This window comes from Coffea arabica, chromosome 5e, assembly GCF_036785885.1.
Source record: "Coffea arabica cultivar ET-39 chromosome 5e, Coffea Arabica ET-39 HiFi, whole genome shotgun sequence".
In the NCBI taxonomy this organism is placed as follows: Eukaryota; Viridiplantae; Streptophyta; class Magnoliopsida; order Gentianales; family Rubiaceae; genus Coffea; species Coffea arabica.
In genome coordinates this window covers 42,927,679-42,951,775 of record NC_092318.1, presented here as the reverse complement: position 1 = coordinate 42,951,775, position 24,097 = coordinate 42,927,679, and the positions used below count along the sequence as shown (strand labels likewise).

At 35.8% G+C, this 24,097-nt stretch overlaps 1 protein-coding gene across 1 annotated transcript; it reads right to left on the bottom strand.

Annotated features, from left to right (window-relative positions):
• Positions 1-3,913: 3,913 nt before the first annotated feature.
• LOC113743414 (putative late blight resistance protein homolog R1A-3) lies at positions 3,914-8,372 on the bottom strand. The gene is made up of 3 exons (XM_027271410.2): positions 7,364-8,372; positions 4,446-7,218; positions 3,914-4,291 (listed from the first exon to the last, which is right to left on the bottom strand). Exons 1-2 carry the CDS (start codon positions 8,244-8,246, stop codon positions 4,466-4,468), a joined length of 3,636 nt encoding a protein of 1,211 aa, XP_027127211.1. The 5' UTR covers positions 8,247-8,372; the 3' UTR covers positions 3,914-4,291; positions 4,446-4,465.
• Between the last annotated feature and the right edge of the window lie 15,725 nt (positions 8,373-24,097).

The following is a 24,097-nucleotide window of genomic DNA, read 5'->3' as shown; positions in this document are numbered from 1 at the left end:
TGAGGGATTTCGTCTACAATGGCAATGGCGGAGAACTGTGATGCTTGGAGCACTGACTACCTCAGCAAAGGAGACGAGAAAGTGACCTCCAATTTCTGCCGGCTAGGAGAGTTTTGAATTGGGAAGAACTCGCATTGGTGAAATGCGAGGTAAGGTACCTCGCATTTCAAAAATGCGAGCTACCTGTTGGCTTTTTTCTTTTCCGCACATCATTTCTCATCTTTTTTCGGGTAGACTAACCTCGCATTTGTGAAATGCGATGTCAGTGAACGCGCATTTCACAAATGCGAAGACCCTAATGCCAGAACCAAACTCAAAAATTGCCCCCCTTGTAGAATAACTTATTTTTTCCATCACCATTTTAGAATTTTCCCCTACATAATCGTACTTCCTCAATGTTTCAAACATTTTGCTGTATTTAGCGCTTGCTAAACTTTGCTTAGGTAAGTTTGCGAAGTTTGGTTACTTTGACTTCGCTATCTGCATTCCACGGTTAAGAGGAAAATGCATCAGTATTTACTATGTTAAATTAAGATGAAAATGTCTAGATTCTTCAACCTCTGTGTTTGTGTTTATTTTTTAAACTATAAATTGGTAGTTTGCCTCTAACATACTCAGCACTGATAGCGCAAAGGCGTTTGGAATTGGTTTTTTGAATTCTGTCGAGTTTGAATCATTTTACAAGTATTGGAGTAGTTCTTTGCCATCTAAATTTTTTAAAACTACCGGAATAAATTCATTATTTGCAGAATTTTTTGTTTATTGTTTGTTAGATCACTTGCAAAGTTTTTTGGCAAGTTTTGTGAATTTCAATGCAATAAGAGTCGTGAAAATCTTTAAGAGAATGTACTATCTTCTCTGCTTCACCTATATTTTTGGATCCTAGCCATGTAATATATTTCGCTTGTAGACCTACAATAAAAGTTTACAGGGGTGAGGTAGAGATAAATATGAGTAAATTTTTGGGATAATTTCACAAACCTCCCCTGAGGTTTATGACAATTTCACTCGAATCCCCTTAGATTTTATAAATTACACTGACCTCTCTTGTCACAATAAAATGACTATAATGACTTTCACTTAATAAATAATTCATAGTATAATAAAATGAGATTAAAAAAAAGAAAAAGAAACCTGACTTTTTTGACTATTCTGTTTACAAGTTATAACCAATGATGATTCTCTCTCACTTACTGTCATCCCATTCGCATCCATCAACTTTTTCCTCCCATAACTCGCTCTCAAATTACCACAAACCATTGCTTATAACTGCAGCCAATCACACCACAATTGATCCCTCAAACCCTACTATATATTCCTATTCCCCCTTTTTTCTCTTTGGAATTGCCAAATCAAAAGTTTAGTTAAGGAATTAGATTTGATGGTTGAAGTAAAATTCAATTTTATGGTCAAACTAAAGGAGATGAAGAGGCACATAATACTAATGGAACAAATAATGCAATCGTTGGCCAAAAGAGGAAGAGGGATGGAAATTGGTAAATTTGCTAATTTGTCTATCATTCATCCAAAAAACTTTTTAAGATGTTAATAAGTACATTTATATTTCTTTTTATGCTTGACAATTGTTAGTTGTGGTTTCGCTATGGAAATAGAGTTTTTTCTCTGTATTCAATATGTTAATATGTTTGGAGATTTGATGGTAGGCTAGATTATTTTGTTTTGAGAAGGTGTGAGCATTGGGCTTAAAGTTTAGGGTGTGATTAGTTGTAAATAGAATTTTTGTTTTTGGCAAAATGAATTTCTTGAAAATCTCTATAGTCATAATGATGCCTTCCTTCATTAAACTTGATTAATCCCATCCATGCCTAAATTTCCCCGTAAGGATTTTCTTCAAAGCCATAATGTGGGTCATGTTGTAGCAATTGAGCCACTTATATAGAACCAAACCATGACATCCTATATTGAAAATTATGCAAACATAAGGGTAGTTGATTGTGAGTTTAACGATATTATGGAACCATATGGTGAGAATATTTCTCAAGGATGGAACGAATCTTCAAAATTGAATGCATGCTTTGGGAAAAGCAATTTTATGACTATGATGATGGGATTGCTTGGGTTTATAATTTGGAATTAGACTATTTGTTAGGCTAGTTTGTTAGTATAATGGGTTTGGTTGAAATATGGAAGAAAGCAATTGGCAAAATAATTTTTGTTTTATTTTTGTACAAAAAGGGTAGTTTAGAATTTTTGAAAAAAAATATAGCCTTTTGGGTCTATATTATTATATAAATAGTAAAAGCAAGGGAGATAGGTGCAATTTAATAAACTTGAGGGGAGCTCTCTAAAATTGTCAGAAACCTCCCCTGAGGTTTCTGAAATTATCCCTAAATTTTTTGAAGATTGAAATATATAGTTGCGGCTACAAAATCTTCAATTTAAAGGGCATTTAACAAATTGTTAGAATTTTAAGGATGAGAAATCTTTGGATAAGTGCAGTTGAAGAAACCTGGTCCGCCACCAATTGCGATCAAACTCCTATATGAGTTGGGGTGGCCCTAAAAATTAGGATAACTTTTTTATACAATATTAGTATATAATTTTTTTTTTACGCTCGTAAATTTAGATTATGCCACATAACATGAATTTTAATTTAAAATTTAAATTATGCAAATGTGGAATACATCAAAAGTTACTAGTATAAAAAAATCAATATACTACCAAGGCATAAAAAATTAAAACTAAAAATCATGCTAAAATCTCTTCAAAAGTGTTGCAATTATACCTCTTTCTCTACATTTTTCTTGAATGTTACCTTGGAGGCCTTTTACACAAGGTTGGCAACGAGGCAAGTACCCGCCTCGTGAGAAAAGTAACAGGGCATCCTGTGGCCCACTAAAATTAATTAATATACGCAAATAATATACATACACACGTACATATATATATATATATATATATATGAATTAATTATGAGTCATATTAGTTTCTAATTTTGTTTAAAACTTAAACACCCACTACTTTTGTATTTTGAAAATTATAAAGAAACTTTTTAAGGCATCAATTTTAGAACAATTCAGAAGATGCATGACAAATAACTTTATGAAAAGTTTCAAAATCTTTTTAAAGCAATAAAGAGAGCTTTTAGGATTATGATGTTTCTCAAGTGAAGTTAGCACAATTAACTCTCTCTGTTCTCCTTAATGCCAAGTTCAAGATTTAAATTCTAAACCTGATAGTTGGCGGTGAAAAAGGTGTAAGGAAGGGTGGGAGGTGTTAGAAAGAGAAAAAAACATAAAGACTTTCTTAACTTGGCTTCCTTTTTTTTTTTTGGTAGAAACTTGGCTTACTTCATGTTGTACAACAATCAGTTCTGGTTTGTGCTTGCATCAAAACTTATTTTAAAATGGCTAAAATGGTCATCCAACTATTTAAAATCAGTTGGGATTCCCTGTACTACTATCCAATACTAAATTTCAGTGCTAGTTTCACTTATCACGTGATGGTAAAGAAAACTTAAATAAATAGGATATGACAACTTAAATAACGGAACACTTGATATAAATATAGAAGTTGACACTAAGGATCCCATGTGATTTAAAATGTTTTTTTTTTTTTTTTGGCAAAGATGTGTTGTTGCATAAAAATTAAAAAGAAAAAAAAAAAGAGAAAACCTGGGCAAAAGAAGTACTTACAACCAATTCACTGCTCAAGCAGAGTATGACTTTTAAAAAATTTACCTTCCACATTAGTATTTGGGTACGTAGACAGGGAGAAGAATCAATTGGACTGTAAAACATTACTTCCAAGTCAGATTACATGATGCTACTACTAAATAAATATGTACTTATTATGCAACTAAGCAGTATTAGCTTAAAAAAAATGCAAAACATACTATTTGAGGGAAAAAAGAAACAGCAACTTCATTGACTTAAATCTTAAAAAAAAAAAAAAAAAAAAACTTGGGAAGTGATATTTCCCACATCAAATTTCTGCTACAGGAATTAAAGAAAAGTTACAAAGCAAGCAAGAATAACTTGATCTTAATGCTAGACAGATACAACATAACCAGTTTCAGTTCAGAAGTAAAGGATTGATTAAGAAAAGAAAAGTAGATTAAAGTGGCTGCCTAAATCAAACATACTTGAGAAGATCAGTCATCCATTATAGGATAAGGATCTTCAGATCAGTATATCTCATGCTTATTTGCACTTCCTGAATTTGAATTACTGAACTTGTAGAGTTGGGACATTTAGACAGCTTATTTCAAGGGTTGAAACAATTCCCAAACGAGAATGGATCTCCTCCAAAAACTTGCAGTCTTCCAATGCTAATTAAGAAAAAGAAAAAGAAAAAGAAAAACAATTAAGAAAAAGAACAACTTGATCTTGATGCAAAACAGATAAACATAACCCGTAGCAGTGCATAAGTAAAGTACTTAAAAAACAAATGTAGAGTAAACTGGCTGTCCAAAGCAAACTTACTTGAGAAGATCAATCGTCCATTATGAGATAAGGATCATCAGCTCTGTATATCCATTGCTTCTTTGCTCTTCCTGAATTTCCTCCAATGAACTGGTACAGTTGGGACATTTTGACACCTCAATTATTTCGAGAGTTGAACTATTTCCCAAACAAGAAGGGATCTCCTGCAATGCATCACAGCTTTCCAACACTAACTTCTGGAGACGAGGAAAATAGTCCTGGTCCTCGTACTCAGAGGCTGTCCACTTCACAATATCCAGGGAATCTAATTTCAGGAACTTAACTTTAGGGAACTTTTCTACTTCCATTTCCCATATTTCCCCCTCAAATGATCGGTCGAGTAATTTGAGCACCTCAAAATTGGGTAGATTTCCAATTGCTGACATTTTGCTCCATGGCAAGCGAAAATAAGACAGCGTCAATTTTTTAATAATCAAAGGAAATTGGATATCTAACTGATATCGGTCACCACCGTAAACAACGCAACTCAAATCGAGTGATTCCAATTGACTTAGACACTCAATTGCGACATGATATTCATAGCCATGATTGAGATAAAGAGAGCTTCTCAGCTTGCGGATATTTGGAAACTTTCTCAACAGCTTGTTGATGTTCTTCAGAGGATTGAGACTTAGACAGGACAAGATATCTAAGTCACACAATTGTGAAGAGTTGTCAAGATTGTCGTCAGGGAATGAAAAATGATAATTCTTAGAGATCTTGTCCTTTAACTGTAAATGCCTTAGTTTCTTCAGGTTCCATATAGTATCTGGCAATGAAACTGAAGAATGAAACGAAAAATTTTCCCAAATCAAAGTTTCCAAATTCGAGAGATTGCATATTGATGCTGGGATGGGACTGCCATTACCTAGAATTGCCAAGTACCGCAAATGAACAAGCAGTTCCAATTCTCTTGGAAAAGTGGGTCTTAGTTGAATTTGGCTCAAATCTAACACTTTGACAAGTTTGATGATGCTAAAAATGAATCGAAGGTCAAAACTTCTTTCACGGTCTACACCACCATGATGGAATAATAATAGACAGCGTATTGCGGAAGAAAATAACCTCAAGTTGTCAAAGTGCTCAGGCTTAGAATCAATGCATAAGCGGCGTAGGTAGCATGGCATGGTGAAAGCAGATAGTTCATCGTACCTACGTACCAGCTGCAAAAGCTTTTCTCCTTTGGCCTTTGTCACACAAAACTCATATAATAAATCGTGAATGCGACAAGCTTTGACCCCATCAATGGATCTTGGTTTGGAAACTATGACTAAGCTTCTGCTAATAAGTTCCATCAGGTAATCATTTGCCACATCCTCTGATCTCTTGAGCTGAGTTTTTTGAACAAATCCTTCAGCGACCCATAGGGAAATCAACCTCTTGGTATTGTGTTCATAGTCTTCTGGAAAGGCTCCAAAATAAAGAAAACATGCCTTCAAATTATCTGGTAAATGTTTGTAACTCAGCTCTAATGTAGCGGTACATTGTTCTGTGCTAGAAACATTCCTTGAACTTAAACCTTCCACAACTTCTTTCCAATCATGTCGGTCCATGCTTGAGAGAATTCCAGCAAGGATGACAACCGTAAGAGGTAGTCCTTGACACATTTCCACGACTTTCTGTCTAATTTCACATAGTTCTGGAGGAGCCAAATCTTGTCCAGGATATAACTTTGCTTTTAGCAAATCCCAGCTCTCATCAGGTGTGAATTGACGAAGAGAATGAGGTTCTTGGTCAAGTTTATCTTGGGGAGCAACATCTTGACGTCGACTCGTCAAGATAACTCTACTTCCATTTCCATTGTCAGGGAATGAGGCTTCTAATCCATTGAATGCTTCAATGTCCCATACATCATCCAAAACAATGAGGTATTTGTTCCTTAACAAACGTCTTTTGACTTCATGAGCCAGATCTTCTTTACTCATCTCAAAAACATTGCAAGGAAGCTTGGATTCAATACAACTCAAAATTTCAAGTAACAGATTTCTCTTGTGATACACTTGAGAAACAGTACACCAAGCACGCTTATAAAAATAGGACGTAACTGTCGAACTATTGTAAACTTTTCTAGCTAAAGTTGTCTTACCTAGTCCTGGCATACCCACAATGGAAACAATTTGCAGTTGGAGTGACCCTCTTGTGAGTCGATTAATTATCGATGCAGCCTCAAACTCCAATCCCACCACCACATCATTGATTATTGGCTTATTTAACTGTGTTGGCATGTGAAAGAGCCTCTTGCTTACTTTCTTAACTTTGCCATGAAGTCTATCATTATCACAAATCTGCAAAGCCTTAGCCTTAATGATCTTAATTTCTTCTACAATGGAATGAAACGACATTGAAGAAGAATCAAGATCATCCCCAACCATTAAGGAATCAACAAGAAACTCTATCTTGTATGCCACCTCTATAGCACAATCCCGAATTGCTTGGAGCTCCTCATCTTCACTGCGCAACTCCACAATTCTCCCCAGCAAAGAGCGTAAACAAACAAGTTCTTCCTGGACTGCTTGAATTGGATGATTCATGAAAGTGATCGAGCCAGCCTCAGTACTTGTCAGTTCCATCAGATTTTCTAGAAGGAAATCGATAAAGCCCAATCCGTTGGTCTTAGGATAGTCGAACAATGATGGTTCTGGACATCTCTGTGCAACCGTTGTCTCAATAAGCTGAATCTTTTTCAACAAATCAGAAGACAAAAGTTCCATATCCTGGGATAATAATACACCATCTTTGATTGCATTTAGAGAGGGAGAGAGAATAGCAAGTCCTGCATCACAGATCACAAAGTACAGTTGGATCCCTTACTTTCTCATCAAACCTCTTTGGCGTTCCTCTTGAGAATGATTCTCAAGGATCTTCGCCCTTAGTAAACCATTTGCAGTTGATTTTTAAAGAAATCATAAGAGACGTACCAGATTTTAGTATGTCCCCAAGATTACACAGGAGAGAATCAACAAAATCTCTCAATATTTGCTCATCTGTGTCCCCAAGTGATTTTCTTGATAACTTTGAAGCAATCAGAGCCTGGACACAAGTCTCATGGACTTGGGGCTCTACAGGAATAATCTTCAGCAGCAGTTCCAAAATACTTTTGTCAGTTTCATCCTGCAATTCGGATTTCTTCTCGAACTTGCACTGATAAGAGAGGCGTGCTGCTTTGATAGCCACAGCTTTAACGTGAGTCAATAAAGGTCCCAATTGTGTGTCTTCAACGTCATGTAGTGTCACAAAACGGATGAAGTTTTTCAGGAACTCTAGCTTCTCTTCGAGGGCTTTGATGAGACCATCCGCAAATCCCCAGTCATGAAAATCCTCTAGACTCTCCAGAAGAGAATCCATGAATTCCATAATGTCATCTTTTCTGACAATCAAATTACTAGAAAGCTTTGATGAGCAATCTGAGAAGAAGAAGTACCATCTGTAAATTTCTGGCCTCAAAGATACCATGTCTGATCCTTCTATACAATCGACAATCTTGAAAGCCTGATTATATGATGGATTCTCCGAACTAGAAAGATAAATGGAGTGAAGCTCCTGTGCCCTTTTGGAAATGGCGTCTTCAATCCGAACTATCAGAGCTTCTAGACTTGCATGATGATTATCTACCTCCTCTTTGTCGTCAGATGCTAAATGCACATAATCTTTGCCCCACTTTGTCGCACACAAAATAAATGTTCTCAGAAATGTTAGCCAGTTTTTCACGCTAAGCAAAAACTCCGGATAATGAAAAATATTCAAGAGCGATTGCAAATCATCCAAGGCGGAAGAAATGCAAGTAATACTACTGGAGGCCATCTAATCAAAAGAAGATTAATAAGAGAACCAGAAGGGATCTCAATTTGGAGATGAGACAACTCTCAAATATGAAAGGAGATAAAGAACTGCAAAACCTCAGAATCGAGTGCTCTCCTCTTTCTCTGGTCATAGATTGCTAGTATATAGAAAAGAAAGGACACATAGTCAATGGACATTTCTTGTATTATTAAAAAAAAATTATAGAAAACGACTCCGCTGCACTCCCTTAGTCATTAGTCCAAATGTTTGAATAATACAGCATTAATTACGCTCTTAATAATCTTTTAATACATCTAGCAGCACTAATTTCGCACCGGGTTAATCACAGCATACTGCCAAATTATTTTGATTAGTCTTGCACGTTATATGTAATTGCTTATGTCAATGAAGTAGGACTTTAATTTTGAGATGAACAACAAGAATTCAATCAACAATTCATTTAATAAACTAGTAATAGTTCACGTACTTTGCACGTGATTATATTAACCCAAATATAACATGTCTTAGATATATATTTTTGTGATATTTGATTGTTTGCCTGATAATAAAATATGTCATATTTTTATTAACCAATTATTATTCCAAAGACCATCTAAATACGAACTCTTTTATCTATTATTTTTTAATTCATTTTGAGTTTTCTTTTTTTAATTTATGTTGATCTTTTTGGTAAATTATGGATTCAGCTTTGATAAATAATTTCTAATACGGTTATTTTTCACCAAATTTGTTCTATACTCACAATATTTTTACCATAAAATCATAATATTATTTTTTTAATATTGTACAAATAATATTGTTGAACAGGAAATACATGCATACATGTCAAGTGTAATCCTAGTAAATAGAATTCATAATTATTAGCAAAATAAAGACTTAAGTCGTAAAATCAATTTCTAAAGGGGTATTAGAATAAATAAATTGATTTGTTAGATTTTGTCATTCTAATTATTTTCACCACACTCACCCCTTTCTTTAACCTTTGGAAAGCTCGTTTACGAACCAGAGTCTAGATGTTGCCTTTTCTTACTTAAAAATAAACCCCAAAGTTAAGTTTCTAATGAAATCAATAAATTTTAACAAATAAAAAAATTTGTATCCACATTTTAAATATTATTTTTCCTTGCTAAGACAAATGAAATGCAATTGTATAGTTAGAATGAATTAATTATTTAAGAATAAAATATACGAATCATGCTCATATCCAACTTCGCATTAACATTTAATCATTCTACTTTATATCTTTCCAGTTGAACTTTTCAAAAAAAATTTTGTGAATTTGAATTGAATAATATGAGCTGCATTGTTGATGGATTATTGACATTTTTTCTAAATGTTATTGAGGTTAATAAGATTATAAATTAACTTATGTATGGTCTGCATTCATAGCCAGTTAGACGTATCATTCAGACATTTGGACATTTGGAGCTTGTCTTCAGAATCTCAACATTCAACACCCTTCTTACCTAATTTTTCTTTTCGAGGCAACACTGCCTATACTAATAATTTATCTGAAAGCCTTTATTGCTTTTTGGTCTATTACGGACACAATTCTAAATGTTACGAGACAAAATCTTTTGGGATGTTTTAAGTCACATAAGAAAATCGTCACCTAAGAAAATTTAATTAACATGTTGTGTTAATCTTTGTTCAAGTGGTTTGAGAACTTAATCATAACATTTTTGGGGGCCATTTTTGGGGGCCCGGGGGTGGTGGTGGAGGTGGTGGTGGTGGAAACATGAAGTTGATATCTAAAACTAGGGCAAAGTGCTTCATTGGTTACTAAATCTATTCAAAATCTTAGTTGAGTTGTCCGGGCTGATGAGATGACATGCTTAGCATTTTCAAGCTTCTTAAAATCATTTTGCATAGAAAGAACTTTGAGATTCAAGTTCAACATGACGAGAAATTAGCTCAGTAACCTATGGCCAAAATTTTCAATTTGTTTCCCAATTTCTTGGCATTTTGTTAAAGTTCATGTCAAATGAACACTAAAATTATGTAAATTTTGGAACAATTGCAGAACAATATTTCTGGTTTATGGTATGACTATGTACAAAATCTTACCGTTCCGCAGCTTATGTAACACAATATTCTTGGTTAATTATAAGCAAACACCCTTGGTTATATCTCCTGTACAAACCTACCCTGAAACCCCTTTATAACTGAATTATTTTTCTTATTAAAGGAAACTAAGGTTGTACTGGTATTTTATATAAAAGCTTGTATTTCTTTTTGGTCCTATTCTTGACACATTGACGAGTGCTATCTGATGAATCTTTTTGGATTTTTTGACATATATATGAAAAAAATTAGGTGGTACTAATCCCTAATGAATAGTTAATTAATCAACATTTTGTGTTAATCTATTTATTGACGTTTTTACATGTACATTTTCATATATTTCATCAACCTCAGGGGTCAATTTTTCTAGATCATTAAAATTTTTTAAGTTATTTCGTTAGATCTCAACATCGAATTTGAGTTTGAACAAGTTGAATAGTAGATCAGATAGCATTGGCATACATGGATATTCATTGGGTTGTTCGTGATTTGTCTAAATTCCAAATTTGTTGAGTTTCCCAATGTAATTTTTGTAATTTTCTAGATCTATTTTTTTTTTTGTAGATCGTCAATCCTACACTATTCTAATCTAAGGAGGAGATTTAACTGGGTCTACGGGGGCCGGTGAGGACTGAACCACCACCGGACCAGACGGATACGTAGCGCACTAGTCTGAATTTTTTAAGAAGTCATTTAATGTAGCAATTGGTGGGAGGCAAGATTTGAACCTTGTCTCCCACCTTACCAAGCCTTAATTTTCTAGATCTATTAGATGCAATGATTTTTCGGATTTATTGTATCTGTGATATAAGTAAAGTATTTTCTGCCACGTTAGTGCATATTTCATTGTGTGAGATTATATCGTTTATCAAAAAAAAAAAAAAAAACTATCTAGATCGCAAGATTTTGGCATATATATATAGTGATGGTACTCCTGATGTGCGCACGGAGCTGGTTAACATCATGATTAGGTGACATATATATCTATATATATATATATATATATATATATATATATATTTGCAGGCCAGCTAATGACTCTGACAACTTCGCAAGTGCAAAGGATCAGGGCAGGAGCGGTTGCAGGGACAGTGATGTGTATTTTGCATACGACGTAATTTTATTTGTACATGGTGTAATTTACTTTCAATAATATGTAACTTTAGAGCAAAATTTTATGGATCCCACACATATTGTTAAAATCAAAATACAAGATAAAATTTAGACCGTATAATTTTTTTGATCAAATCTTGACCTGAACTGTCAGGAACAATTGCCTCCTACAACCGTTCCTGCCCCTCTTCCCCGAGTGCAAGTGCAGCTGCAGCCGGTCCGAAGCAGAATTGTAGATTATTTTAAAAAATTATGGAGACATAATCATTAAGGCAAGTGCAACAGCAGCCGGCCTGAAGCAGAATTGTAGATTATTTCAAAAGATTATGCAGACAAGATCATTGATAGATTAAACCAAGAAAAGTGGTCTTACAACAATGACAATATGTCAATATTGAATCCCTTTTTTATATATTATCAGTTTGCTACCTAATAAATTTTTTATTACTGTAATCAGACTATTGTCAAGCAATTATTCTGATTGAAAGAGACCTTGCACCTGCTCTCAATTTTAATTTCATTGGTTAACGTGAAAGTTTCCTTGAAAGCTTGTATCCGGACCAGAATTCAGCTTGGATGCCTTGATCTCAATATTTGTTTAGCATGCGCATTTCCTTTCAGACTCTGCAGTGGGCAAATGTTCGTGTAACAAGCTCCATTTCAAATCACCGTTTATTTAGAAAATGCCAAAGACAAAGACGAACTATTTTGAACCAGAAATGCGAAAGGAGAATTAAACTCAATCAATAATCCCTCCAAAATCAAACGTTTAATGTGCAACAAAAGTATCAGTTTTGGTCCCCAGTATTTAGTCCATCTAATATTTCGATTAAAACAAAATTTGTCTTCAACCCAATTTAAGACAACTAACGAAAATCACAATAAGTAATAGTCAAAATCAAATTGATGTGCGTCAACAATTTTGATAATCTATATTTTTGTCTAAGTACCAAATTTGCATGGGTGTTAATACCTCACAAATCCCTTATTATTCAACCAAGGATGGAACAGGGGGGCTGGGAAGGAGCAGCCCCTTCGCTCCCCCACAACCCCCAAAACTTTCGGAATAATCCTAAAGGGACTAAGACATTTTATCTAAACTAGATTAATGACAGGTGCCGAATCTGTGCAATAATAATAATAAAACCTAACAATCGCCAAAAACAGTCAATAATCAATTCTAGATATTGAAGCAGGGATTATAGATGTGCAATGAGTTACTTGATTCACCCTGTTTCCGAAGAGTTTGCTTAATCCGATATATCATAATTAATTAACTGACAAAATTTACTAAATAGTAGATAGTGGCAAGTAGGGTCGTCGTCTCCTCAGGGACTGGGAAACAGTTCGTTTCCTTTCGAGTCAAGACAAACGAGGGGATTTAGGATTGAATGCTAATGAATTGCTAACTAAACAAATTAAAGGTGAAAAAATAATTAATTGAAAGAAATAATTGGGAGAGCTCTAATCAAGGGTACACTTCAGAGATGGTTCATGCAACTGATCATCGATTCAAATATAATTCCAACAATTATTAATAGATTGGTTATAACTGTCATGCACGCGATAAACAACCAGCTTTTTTTTACTTTTTCGATAGTTAAGGTACGACTGTTAACTATTTCTCTAATCAAGAAATAACCCTAAGTACGACCGAATGATTTAATTTCTAGATTGTCTTAAGAATTAGAAAAGCTCAATCCTAACTAACAAACACGCTACGAAGATTTATTTAAATTAGATCGTATGTTTTCTTGGCATAAACCCAATTACGCCAATTGCTATCGGGACGGAGGTAATCGAACAATTATGGATTCAACTACCCCTAAATAGCAAAATAGCCTACGTGAATAATTAAATATTGCGCACTATTCAATTATACACAAAAGTTATAACAATTAAAAGCAAAAAACATATAAATACCAATAAATGAAGGAAGCGGTTAAAATAATTTAGATCTCATAATAATTGTCGAACCAAATCTCCAGTTGTCCCTTTGACTAAAATTAGGAGGTTAGTTTTCCATTAATGGAGAATGCGCCACGCAAAACAGTTGAGAAAAACCGTCCATGCTTGTTTCACAAAATTGGTCAACAAAAAAAGAAATAACAAGGAAATTCGTTACTTTTTATTGTCTCCCACAAAAAAAACATAAAAAGAGTCTGATGTACCAATTCGGTCAAAACAAGGGAAAAAGCAATTGAACAAGTCAACAACGGTGGCTCTTCTCAAGTTATTCCCAAAAAAGTAAGCAAAGTCAAAGACCAAAAGGAGTACAATCTCTTCTCCACATTGGTAGCCACCAAAAAGGGTGAAAGAATTGATTTTTCTTTTTGCGGCCAGGCCCACTAGAGAAAGAGACGCACCCTAGTCCTAGTTTTTCTTCTAAAAAGTTGGTATCCGAATACCAAACACTTCCTAAATAACAAATCCTATAACAAGTCACTTTCTTCCGCTTTGGAGTGACCCCACTGATTTTCCAATTTTTAGCCAGCCACTTCACTCCTTTTTTGAAGCTCCCATGTGCGAAGAATCACGACAATCTGGCTTTGAAGGTTGGGGTGAGGCGTGGGCACGCCTAACTGTAAGGAAATCTTCTGGAATTTGATTTTCAGCACTTTTTTTTCATCGCATCCTGCAATTAACACCAAACACAAAACTTGAATAGAATCCCCCAAATAGTGCAACATGTAGTCAAAACAATTATGCAATATTATCCAAATATCTCACTAAAAAGCATCCTATCAATCTCCCCCACACCTAAACTATGCTTGCCTTCAAGCATAATTAACTCATAAGTGCAATTAAGATACCAAGCAATTCACAGCAGTTCATACCAATAACGGTATTCAAATTTCCTCAACAATCTCATCAAAATCAGGATATACCAAACTGACAATTCTCACATTTAATGTGCAATCATTCACTCCAATGTGTATAAGATATAGAATGACTCTCAATTCAACACAATAGAATGACATTACCATAAGTTTGCTTATATATCATATCTCCACCACTTAATTATGAATTAGATGCACCAATCAAAGGGACTTCACAGGGTTGTAATGAGGCTCGGGTGAAGGGATTGGATAAAAAGGATTTTAAGGGTGTAAAAAGGTCAAAGAAGATGCCCTCAAATTCATTGCACAGGTTCTTGCAAATTTGTACCTCCAAGGCGTATCAACGACCCAACAAGTGAAGTAATAGTCGGCACTTATCACAAATACTTTGATTTCAACTTCTCTTTTTTTTTTCTTTTCTTCATATATTTTTCTTCTCTTTTTTTTCTTTTGTTGCTTCTCTCTTTTTCCTCTTTTTTTTTCTTTTCTCTTTTTTTTTTTGAATACCGACACCATGGAAATCAACTTCACTTGTCATACTTGCATTTTCGATTTACTGCCTTTCAAATAATATCCCAAACTCCCATGCCAATGAGATCAAAGCATTTCTTTAACTCAAGGTACAAAGAGAAAGTCTAAAAAGAAGGTTTTTCGAGTAACAATTAGGGTATCAAACGAAAAAAAGGGGTAAAGGCTCAACTTGACTCATTAAGGGTAGATAAGATAAAGGTAGGTTCTTGAGCAAGTAAAAAAAAAAATGGTTCAATCCTAGGTGCCCTCATCATTTTAATGCATCAAATTCAATTAAATGTGATCTTGACATGCATAACCGAGTAAGTTCTAGAATGACAAATCATGTGCAATAACCACTCAATAAACGAAAATTTAAGCCCAAAAATCGTACAAGTGGTCAAAATTATGTCAAGTTCAGCATATTCATCAATCAATTCATTATCGAGAAAAGTAGAAAATCCTATGGCATGAACTTACTACTCATACTCGTATCTCAATTGCAGTTATCATTGTTTAAAGCAAAGAACTACTAAGGCAAAGAAAATGCAAATCAAATAACTAAAAGCATAGTTAACTCTCCCCACACCTAAACCTTACATTGCCCTCAATGTTAGAAAATAAAGACCAAAAATAGAGGTAATGGAGCAACGACACTTCCCTGAACACGGAGGAGGGTAGAAACGGATTAAGGCTCGGGAGGAAAGAGTGGACGGAAGCCCACGTGGGTGAAGTACTGAGCTAAATTCTGCACCATTCCGCACACTTGGCGCTCGATCCGCTCTAATCAAGTATCCATGTGATGTAGCTGAAGCGGAGGTCGGAAGACTGTCTGTCAGCAAAGGACGACGGTAGAGGTGCCGAAGAGGAAGGCCCAGCGGCGTCAGTAGAAAGACCGCTAGTCTCCGAAGTGGCATATTTAGAAGTTTTGCGCCTAGGAGGAACCTGGATCGGCCCCGGGGGGACGAATTGGAAGACACCATGTACCTGTTGCACTAGACCCATCTTTTCCAAACAAACTAAATCAAGAGGTTTCATAGTACACGCCAAATGCAGATTATGATTAGTTAAGTCCAGAATCGCCAGATTTATAGCCAATTGAGTGATAAAAGAGCCCAGAATTAACAGCTTATTTTTCTTGCTTAAAACAGTTCAGAGGTGAGAAGCAAACCAACAACCCAAGTTGACCTTAACCTCAGCAACCATACACCAAATAAAAAAGAACTCAGGTTTGGTCAAAATAACTAAACTGTCTTTCTTACTAGAGAAGCTATAAGCCATAAAACGGTGTAAATAGCGAAAAATGGGGCTCTTAAGGAAAGAGGTTTTAGACTGGTTAGATACATAAGATTTTCGGTCAACCGATAAGTTTCGCCAATAGCCAGTGTTATGGGAAAAGAAGGGCTCAGTGAACTTGTAGGCACTTGCCATATATTCATCAGTTTGAGAGTATGGAATGTCAATAAAATCAAGAGTCAAATTAAACTCAGTGATAGACTGTGCGAACTCCCTACCCATCAATCTAAAACGTACCACCCCAAGAGTATTAACGGAGAATTCATCAGGGACATTAAACTCAAAAGTAGCATAGAATTCCCACGTTAACTTAATGAAAGCAGGTAAAATGATAGCAGCATAACAGGTCCAGCCTATGGCGGCGAACTTTCTAGTGACCTCATCCCTGATATTCAGAAGATCAAGTGTAGGGCCGTGGATAAACTTACAAGGAATAATTTTTCTTGTGCAAGCAGCGGCATACCTTTCCTTATCGGCAGCCCTGGTAAAGGTCAAATGGCCCCCGAAGTGGGTCGGAGAGAAGATGTGAACCTCCCTATTCCGCCCAAGGCGGGTTCGGGAGCCTCCCGGAACAGTCGCTTGGGAAGGCCCACTCAAAGGTACAGTTGGCTGTGGGTTGGAGGTGGATGGTCTATTCCTTTTTTTATCTTTTAGTTTAGCCATTTGATACCAGTAAACAGGGCAGGGGCAAGGTCCAAGTACTCAAAATAAGTCAAATGGCAGCCAATTAAACAAAGGCTCCCCAATCACAGCTCCAAACACCGACAATTAAGGAAATAGACAATAAACACACCAAAAACTAATTAAACGGGTAAACACAGCAAAAAACCCCCAAATACCACGATTTTAATGCAAAATTGAGCAGATAGCCAAAAGTAGCCAAAGACCAAATCACAGCACCCCAATTAAACACAAACTATCTGTCATCAGCTACAAATTATAATATCTGGCCTCAGCTAACAATTAAAAATCTGTCCTCAACTAAAAGTAACAGAAAATTAAAGAAAAAATTACCTGAGTGGAGGATAGGTAGTAGGGATGACAGCGGTAGAGTAGCGGCGACGGCACCGAGATGGAGGAAGAGACGTGTGACGACCCCACCTCCCCCTAAGGCGAACCAAAGGGGATTCGGCGAACCGCCTGCCCAACTCTCATCGGAACTCACTCACTTATCGCTTCAAGAGCAAGTAAAGATGTGCCAATCAAACTTAACATATATACAATCATTAACACAGATATACAATCCTCAAGGTTAAGCACAAAAATTCAAGATCCAACCAACTACTAATATTATCACTATTACACAACAAAAGTTCCAGTCAAACGTTAGTCGTCCTCTAATCGTTCGTCCTTGCTCTCAACCCTGTAAGGAAAACAAATGTAACGGAATAGAGGGGTGAACTAAAACTCAGTAAGGTTCCCCTACACATAACCAAACAATTAAAACAAGGACATTATTAATTTAATAATAATCATTCTAGAAAACATTCACAATATAAAAATAATGAAAACACACTCATTAAAAGGATACATGCTCATGTAGAGCCCTTCGTTCCATCCATCATTCATTCAGCCAGTCATTCTCCTTCCTTCAATCATTAATTTCTTCACTTAGAACTTCAATATTTCAGTTCATTCATTTCATTTTCCACCACTAGCCAATTCACTGGCCAGTTCTCCATCAACTTTCGTAGTCATACTCGAGTATACCAAAACACTGTTTCAGAGTCACCAGCCGCCCGACCGAATCCTCTTCTGGCTCAAGTCAACTGGCAACGAAGTAGTATTCAATCATTGAAAATTCACTTTTTGGCTTGGGTTGACTGCGATAAAGTACGCACTCGCCCATCGAAAACCTATTTAACAATCATTAGAAATCATTTAACATTCAAACAATCACTCACAGATATTCACATGGTCACTTATTGCACAAACATACAAGAAATACTCACCCTAATCAAGTCACGTTTTATCAAAATTCAGTTCAGGGCCAGCACCTTGGCCACTCTTGAAATCTACAGTCAAATATGGTCCACAAAGAGCCAATCATATTCCCGAGAAATGCATACTTCAAATGGTTCGAGAAAGGCTTGAACTCCAGCTCGGGTGCCTGTACAACAGAAGGCAAAAACTTTTTCTGAGTTTCAGGTACAAAAACAGAAGTGAGCTCATACCTTGAAGAAATTGATGGAAGTGAGTGCAGTGCTTCAACCGCACGGTAAAACTCATCACTTATTTTCACACTAAGAGTTGCTCCTAACTCAAGATGTCTGGCCAAAATCATTCCCAATGCATCCTCTCCCTCCAATTCAATGGTTTCCTATACAAGGGGTTCAATAACACTCAAAATAAAAATAGAGTTAAATTCTTCCGGATATTTCATCGCATCAAAAATATTAAAATTTATAATTTCTCCATCAAACTCCATTGATAGAGTACTCTCATTCACATCTATTTTTGTCCTAGCAGTGCTTAAAAATAGTGTACCTAACAAAATAGGTAACGAATTTACTGATCTTTCATCCCCCATATCTAGGAAATAAAAATTTGCTAGAAAAACTAACTTATTGACCTGCACCAAAACATCTTCAACTAACCCCTCTGGATAAGCATTGGTACGGTCCGCTAGTTGGATTATGATGCTTATGCCTTTTAATGGCCCAAGATTTAGAAATGCATAAATAGTTTTAGACATTACATCAATCGACGTCCCTAGATCCAATATTACTTTTCTAATTGGGGTATCTCCTATTTTACATGGAATTATGAACATATCTGGGTCCCCACACTTTGGTGGGAGTTTCCTTTGAAATATAGCCGACACATTTTCTCCCACTGCCATTCTTTCGTCACCCCTGAGCTTCCTCTTGTGGGTGCATAGATCCTTCAAAAACTTTACGTATTTTGGTATCTGCTTAATGGCATCCAACAAGGGAATATTGATCTCCACTTTTCGGAACACATCTAGAATTTCTTTTTTCTTCTCTACCTTCTTTGTCTTCTCTAACTTGTAAGGAAAAGGAGGTAAGTTAGATTTAATAGGAATTGAAGAGGTAAATGTTACCTTAGAGTCTTCGCGAATACGCCATTCTTCTTCAATTTCCTTTTTTATCTCTTCCTCACTTTTGCTCTTTGGATTTGTCAGCTTAGGTTCCTCCACTTCCTTGCCACTTCTCAGTGTCATGGCACTTACATTTTTGAGATTTGTCTCGAGTTGTGATGGCAATTTTTCAAAGACGTGCGACTCCAGGCGATTAATTGCAGTTGTCATATGACTTATTTGATCTCCATATTTTTCATGCCCGATCTAGTTTTCAACAGGCCCGCTCCAGTTTCTAACAGGCTCGCTCTAGTTTTCTTTTGAAATTGAGCAGTACTTATGGCCAGACTCTTGAAAATGTCTGCCTAAGATTCTCCTGAATCTGCAAATGAAAGCTGAGGTTTCACTTGCCATGGTTGCTGAAATCCTGGAGGACGATTCCCGAACGAATTCTGCGACTTGTTCCCGTAACTGAAGTTGAGATGATCTTTCCAACCGGGATTATACGTGTTGGAGTACGGGTCATACTGTCTATGGGACGCTGGGATGCCACCTGCCATGTTTACTTGCTCAGCTCCATCTTCTTGCACAATGGGGCATGCATCTGTGGGATGGTCCATACTTGTATAAACTCCGTATACCTTCGCTCGCTGCGCATTCCCTATGGCTAATTGTCGAACAAAAGACGTCAACTCTGACAGTTGCTACTGAATGGATGACGTCTCTACCTCGTTGACCCTACGGGTGGGTAGTAGAGGAGAGTTACTCTCACGGAAGCCAAATTATTGAGAATTTTTTGTCATTGCTTCAATAAACTCCCATGCTTCTCTCGGTGTCTTATTTGCCAGTGCTCCTCCACTCACAGCGTTGATGATGCTTCTGTCAGATGATTGCAGCCCCTCATAGAAGTACTAGATCAATAGCTGCTCACTAATTTGATGCTGAGGGTATCTAGTGCACAACTTATTGAATCTTTTCCAATAGTCATACAAAGATTCTCCGGGGTACTGCTGCTGCATATTTCCTTCCTCAAACTCGCAGCCCAGGATGCAGGTAAGATTTTTCTAAAAATTTCTTTTTCAACTAGACCCATGTTGTGATACTACCCGCGGGTAGGTAGTATAGGCAATCATTCGCTGCATTCTTGAGAGAGAAAGGGAAGGCTCTAAATTTGATTTACTCTTCAGTAATCCTAGGAGGCTTCATGTTAGAACATACCACTTCGAACTCTTAGACGTGTTTATAGGGTTCCTCACCAGAGAGACCATGGAATGAGGGTAAGAGATGAATTAACCCTGATTTTAGTTCGAAGGAAGTGTTCTCAACCAAAGTTGGGAATGTATTGCACAAAGGCTGGTGGATCAACTCCGGAGCAGCCAGCTCTCTTAGTGTTCGGTTGTTGGTCATGCTAATTTCGTCTACTACTGACTCGTTTGCAGTAGATGACTGCCCTTCTTTTCGTCTCTTGGTCTCTTGTTTTCGCCTGCGCGCTGCCTTCTCAAACTTAGGGTCGTATATCAATTCTCCTGTGTGAGAAGAACGTGGCATAAACTATCAAAAATATCAAAAATAAACTGAACTAAAAGAGAAACAAATAATTCAAGCGCCAGTCCCCAATAACGACGCCAAAAATTGATAGGTGCCGAACCTGTGCAATAATAATAATAAAACTAATTACCACCAAAAGCAGTCAATAATCAATTCTAGGTATTGGAGCAGGGATTCTAGATGTGCAATGGGTTACTTGATTCAGCCTGTTTTTGAAAAGTTTGCTTAATTCGATATACCAGAATTAATTAACTGACAAAATTTACTAAATAGTAGACGGTAACAAGCAGGATCATCTCCTCAGGGACTGGAGAACAGTTCGTTTCCTTTCGAGTCAAGATAAACGGGGGGATTCAGGATTGAATGCTAATGAATTGCTAACTAAACAAATTAAAGGCAAAAAAATAATTCATTGAAAGAAATAATTGGGAGAGCTCTAGCCAAAGGTACACTTCAGAAATGGTTCATGCAACTGATCATCGATTCAAATATAATTCCAACAATTATTAATAGATTGATTATAAGTGTCATGCACGCGATAAACAACCAGCTTTTCTTTACTTTTTCGATAGTCAAGGTACGATCGTTAACTATTTCTCTAACCAAGAAATAACCCTAAGTACGACCATAGGATTTAATTTCTAGATTGCCTTAAGAATTAAAAAAGCTCAATCCTAATTAACAAACACGCTACGAGGGTTTGTTTAAATTAGATCGTATGTTTTTCTGACATAAATCCAATTATGTCAGTTGTTATCGGGACGGAGGTAATCGAATAATTACGGATTCAACTATCCCCAAATAGCAAAATAGCCTACGTAAATAATTAAATATTGTGCACTATTCAATCATACATAAAAGCTATAACAATTAAAAGCAGAAAACATATAAATACCAATAAATGAAGGAAGAGGTTAAAATAATTTAGATCTCACAATAATTGTCGAACCAATCTTCAGTTGTCCCCTTGACTAGAATTAGGAGGTTAGTTCTCCATTAATGGAGAACGTGCCACGCAAAGCAGTTGAGAAAAACCGTCCATGCTTGTTTCACGAAATTGGTCAACAGAGAAAGAAAGAACAAGAAAATTCGTTACTTTTTATTGTCTCCCACAAAAAAAAACATAGAAAGAGTCTGATGTACCAATTCGGTCAAAACAAGGGAAAAAGCAATTGAACAAGTCAACAACAGTGGCTCTTCTCAAGTTATTCCCAAAAAAGTAAGCAAAGTCAAAGACCAAAAGGAGTACAATCTCTTCTCCACGTTGGTAGCCACCAAAAAAGGTGAAGGAATTGATTTTTCTTTTTGTGGCCAGGCCTACCAGAGAAAGAGACGCACCCTAGTCCTAGTTTTTATCCTAAAAAGTTGGTATCCGAATACCAAACACTTTCTAAATAACAATTCCTATTACAAGTCACTTTCTTCCGCTTTGGAGTGACCCCACTGATTTTTCAATTTTTAGCCAGCCACTTCACTCTTTTTTTGAAGCTCCCCATGTGCGAAGAATCACAAGAATCCGGCTTTTGAAGGTTGGAGTTAGGCGTGCTGTCTGGAAATCTTCTGGAATTTGATTTTCAGCACCTTTTTTCACCACTTCCTGCAATTAATACCAAACACAAAACCTGAGTAGAATCTCCCAAATAGTGCAACATTTAGTCAAAAAAATTATGCAATATTATCAAAATATCTCACTAAAATGCACCCTAACAATTAATCTCCTCCCCCTTCCCCTCCCCCTAACATGCATAACTACTTCTGGCTCCTCTTAATTACTCTTCATACATTTGTCTATTTCTTGTCCCCTTTAATTGCTCTTTTTATAAGACTCTTATATCAAATAAACTCTTATTTCCTTCTCGTATTAGTGTAGCATTAGTACAAATGGGCTCAGAAATGAATCGAATCGAAATTTTGACCCATTATGCTCGATTCAAAATTTGAACTCGAATCCTATACGAGCTCTAAATTTGAGATCAAGTTCAATTCAATATTACATGCTCGATATTATATTATTTCCTCCTCTTGTTATATTGTTTGAACTCGAGCTTGAGCTTGCCAAATATCCACCCTCAAATCGAGCCCTTAATGTGTTGAGTTCAAACTATTTGTTAAATGCTCAATTCATTCACAGCTTACAATAGAAAAATAACAACTGAAAAACACTACATAAAAGTAAATAAAGGAAATAAAAGGTAATAGAATCCACTTGACTTAAGAATGTACGAGGATTAGTTAAAAAAATACAAAGTCACAACTTTTTATCTGGCTTCTCAAGGATCCACTCTTTCTAAGCTCCATTATTATGCTTCAAGCATCAACTGTTCTCAAACTCCAGTTTTGCAAGGCAAGTTTTTATTTTTATTTCCTTCAAACTTTTTTTATTATATTTTAAATTGTATTATTAATTTTGAAATAGTTATTTTTAATTTGAGTTTGTTGTTTTAGAACTACGTAATGATTATTGCTTCTATTAATGTAAGAAAAAAATAAACGAGGCCAGTAATATGAATTATTAATCTATTAGTATATTAGGTAGTTATTTCTCGCATTGATAGGAAATCGAATGGTAGGGAATCCAAATTTTGTAGTTTGGTTTATACTTTGTCTTTTATTATTGAAATACATAATTTTGATTTTAAATTTACCATGCTTTATAAGCTACAATATGTGTTGTTACTATATGTTGGATTTTTTGCCTCCTCTAAACTAAAGTTTTTGGTTCTACCACTGTATTCAACAATATCCATTTAACTCTTTTGTAGCATCATATAAAGTGGAAAAATTGACCCCAACCAAAAAAAAAAAAAGTATTTCCAAGCATTAGTTAATATTTAAGCACAACAAGTGTCTAACCACTTTACATAAAATTAACAGGGGATTATGTGGCCAAATGCAAAGCCATAAGGGGAATAAGTGGCAATTCCATATTTTCACATATACCATGTTTCTAGCTAGCATGCACATAGGTTGATCACCATGACTATAGTTGCTTTTTGTTTATTTTCGGCTTTACGTAAAATCATAGATAGGTTAATTGGATATTTTAAACAATAGGAGGATTGTATGATAAAATGCGAAATTATGAAAGATAATATTATTTACTCCATTCGCGTACATCTAGTCTAGTATTAAGAGAAGGAAGAAGCTGAGGGTTTTGCAATCACTCCTTACAAAACCTATGCATTATATCATCTTTCTGCAGCTTCACTACACCAAATCCCGTTTGGTATAGTACAAAAATCGTATGTTTTCAGACTCGAATTGGGCATCAACTCGGTCGAGTTCAGGGGTCAGAGATCAATGGGTTCGACGGATTCGATCAGGATTGAACCGGATGGCGTCATAAATAAAAATTATTTAAAAATTAAAATATTGTATGTAAAATACTTAAGAGCATGTTAATATTAATAAATGTATATTCATATATATTTGATATTTCA

Excerpts from the sequence above, each read along its gene's own strand:
- LOC113743414 (XM_027271410.2), bottom strand. The coding sequence starts at position 8,246 with ATGGCCTCCAGTAGTATTACTTGCATTTCTTCCGCCTTGGATGATTTG. Across the intron at positions 7,219-7,363 it reads TGGGGACATACTAAAATCTG|GACTTGCTATTCTCTCTCCC; the intron begins GTACGTCTCTTA and ends TCTGTGATGCAG.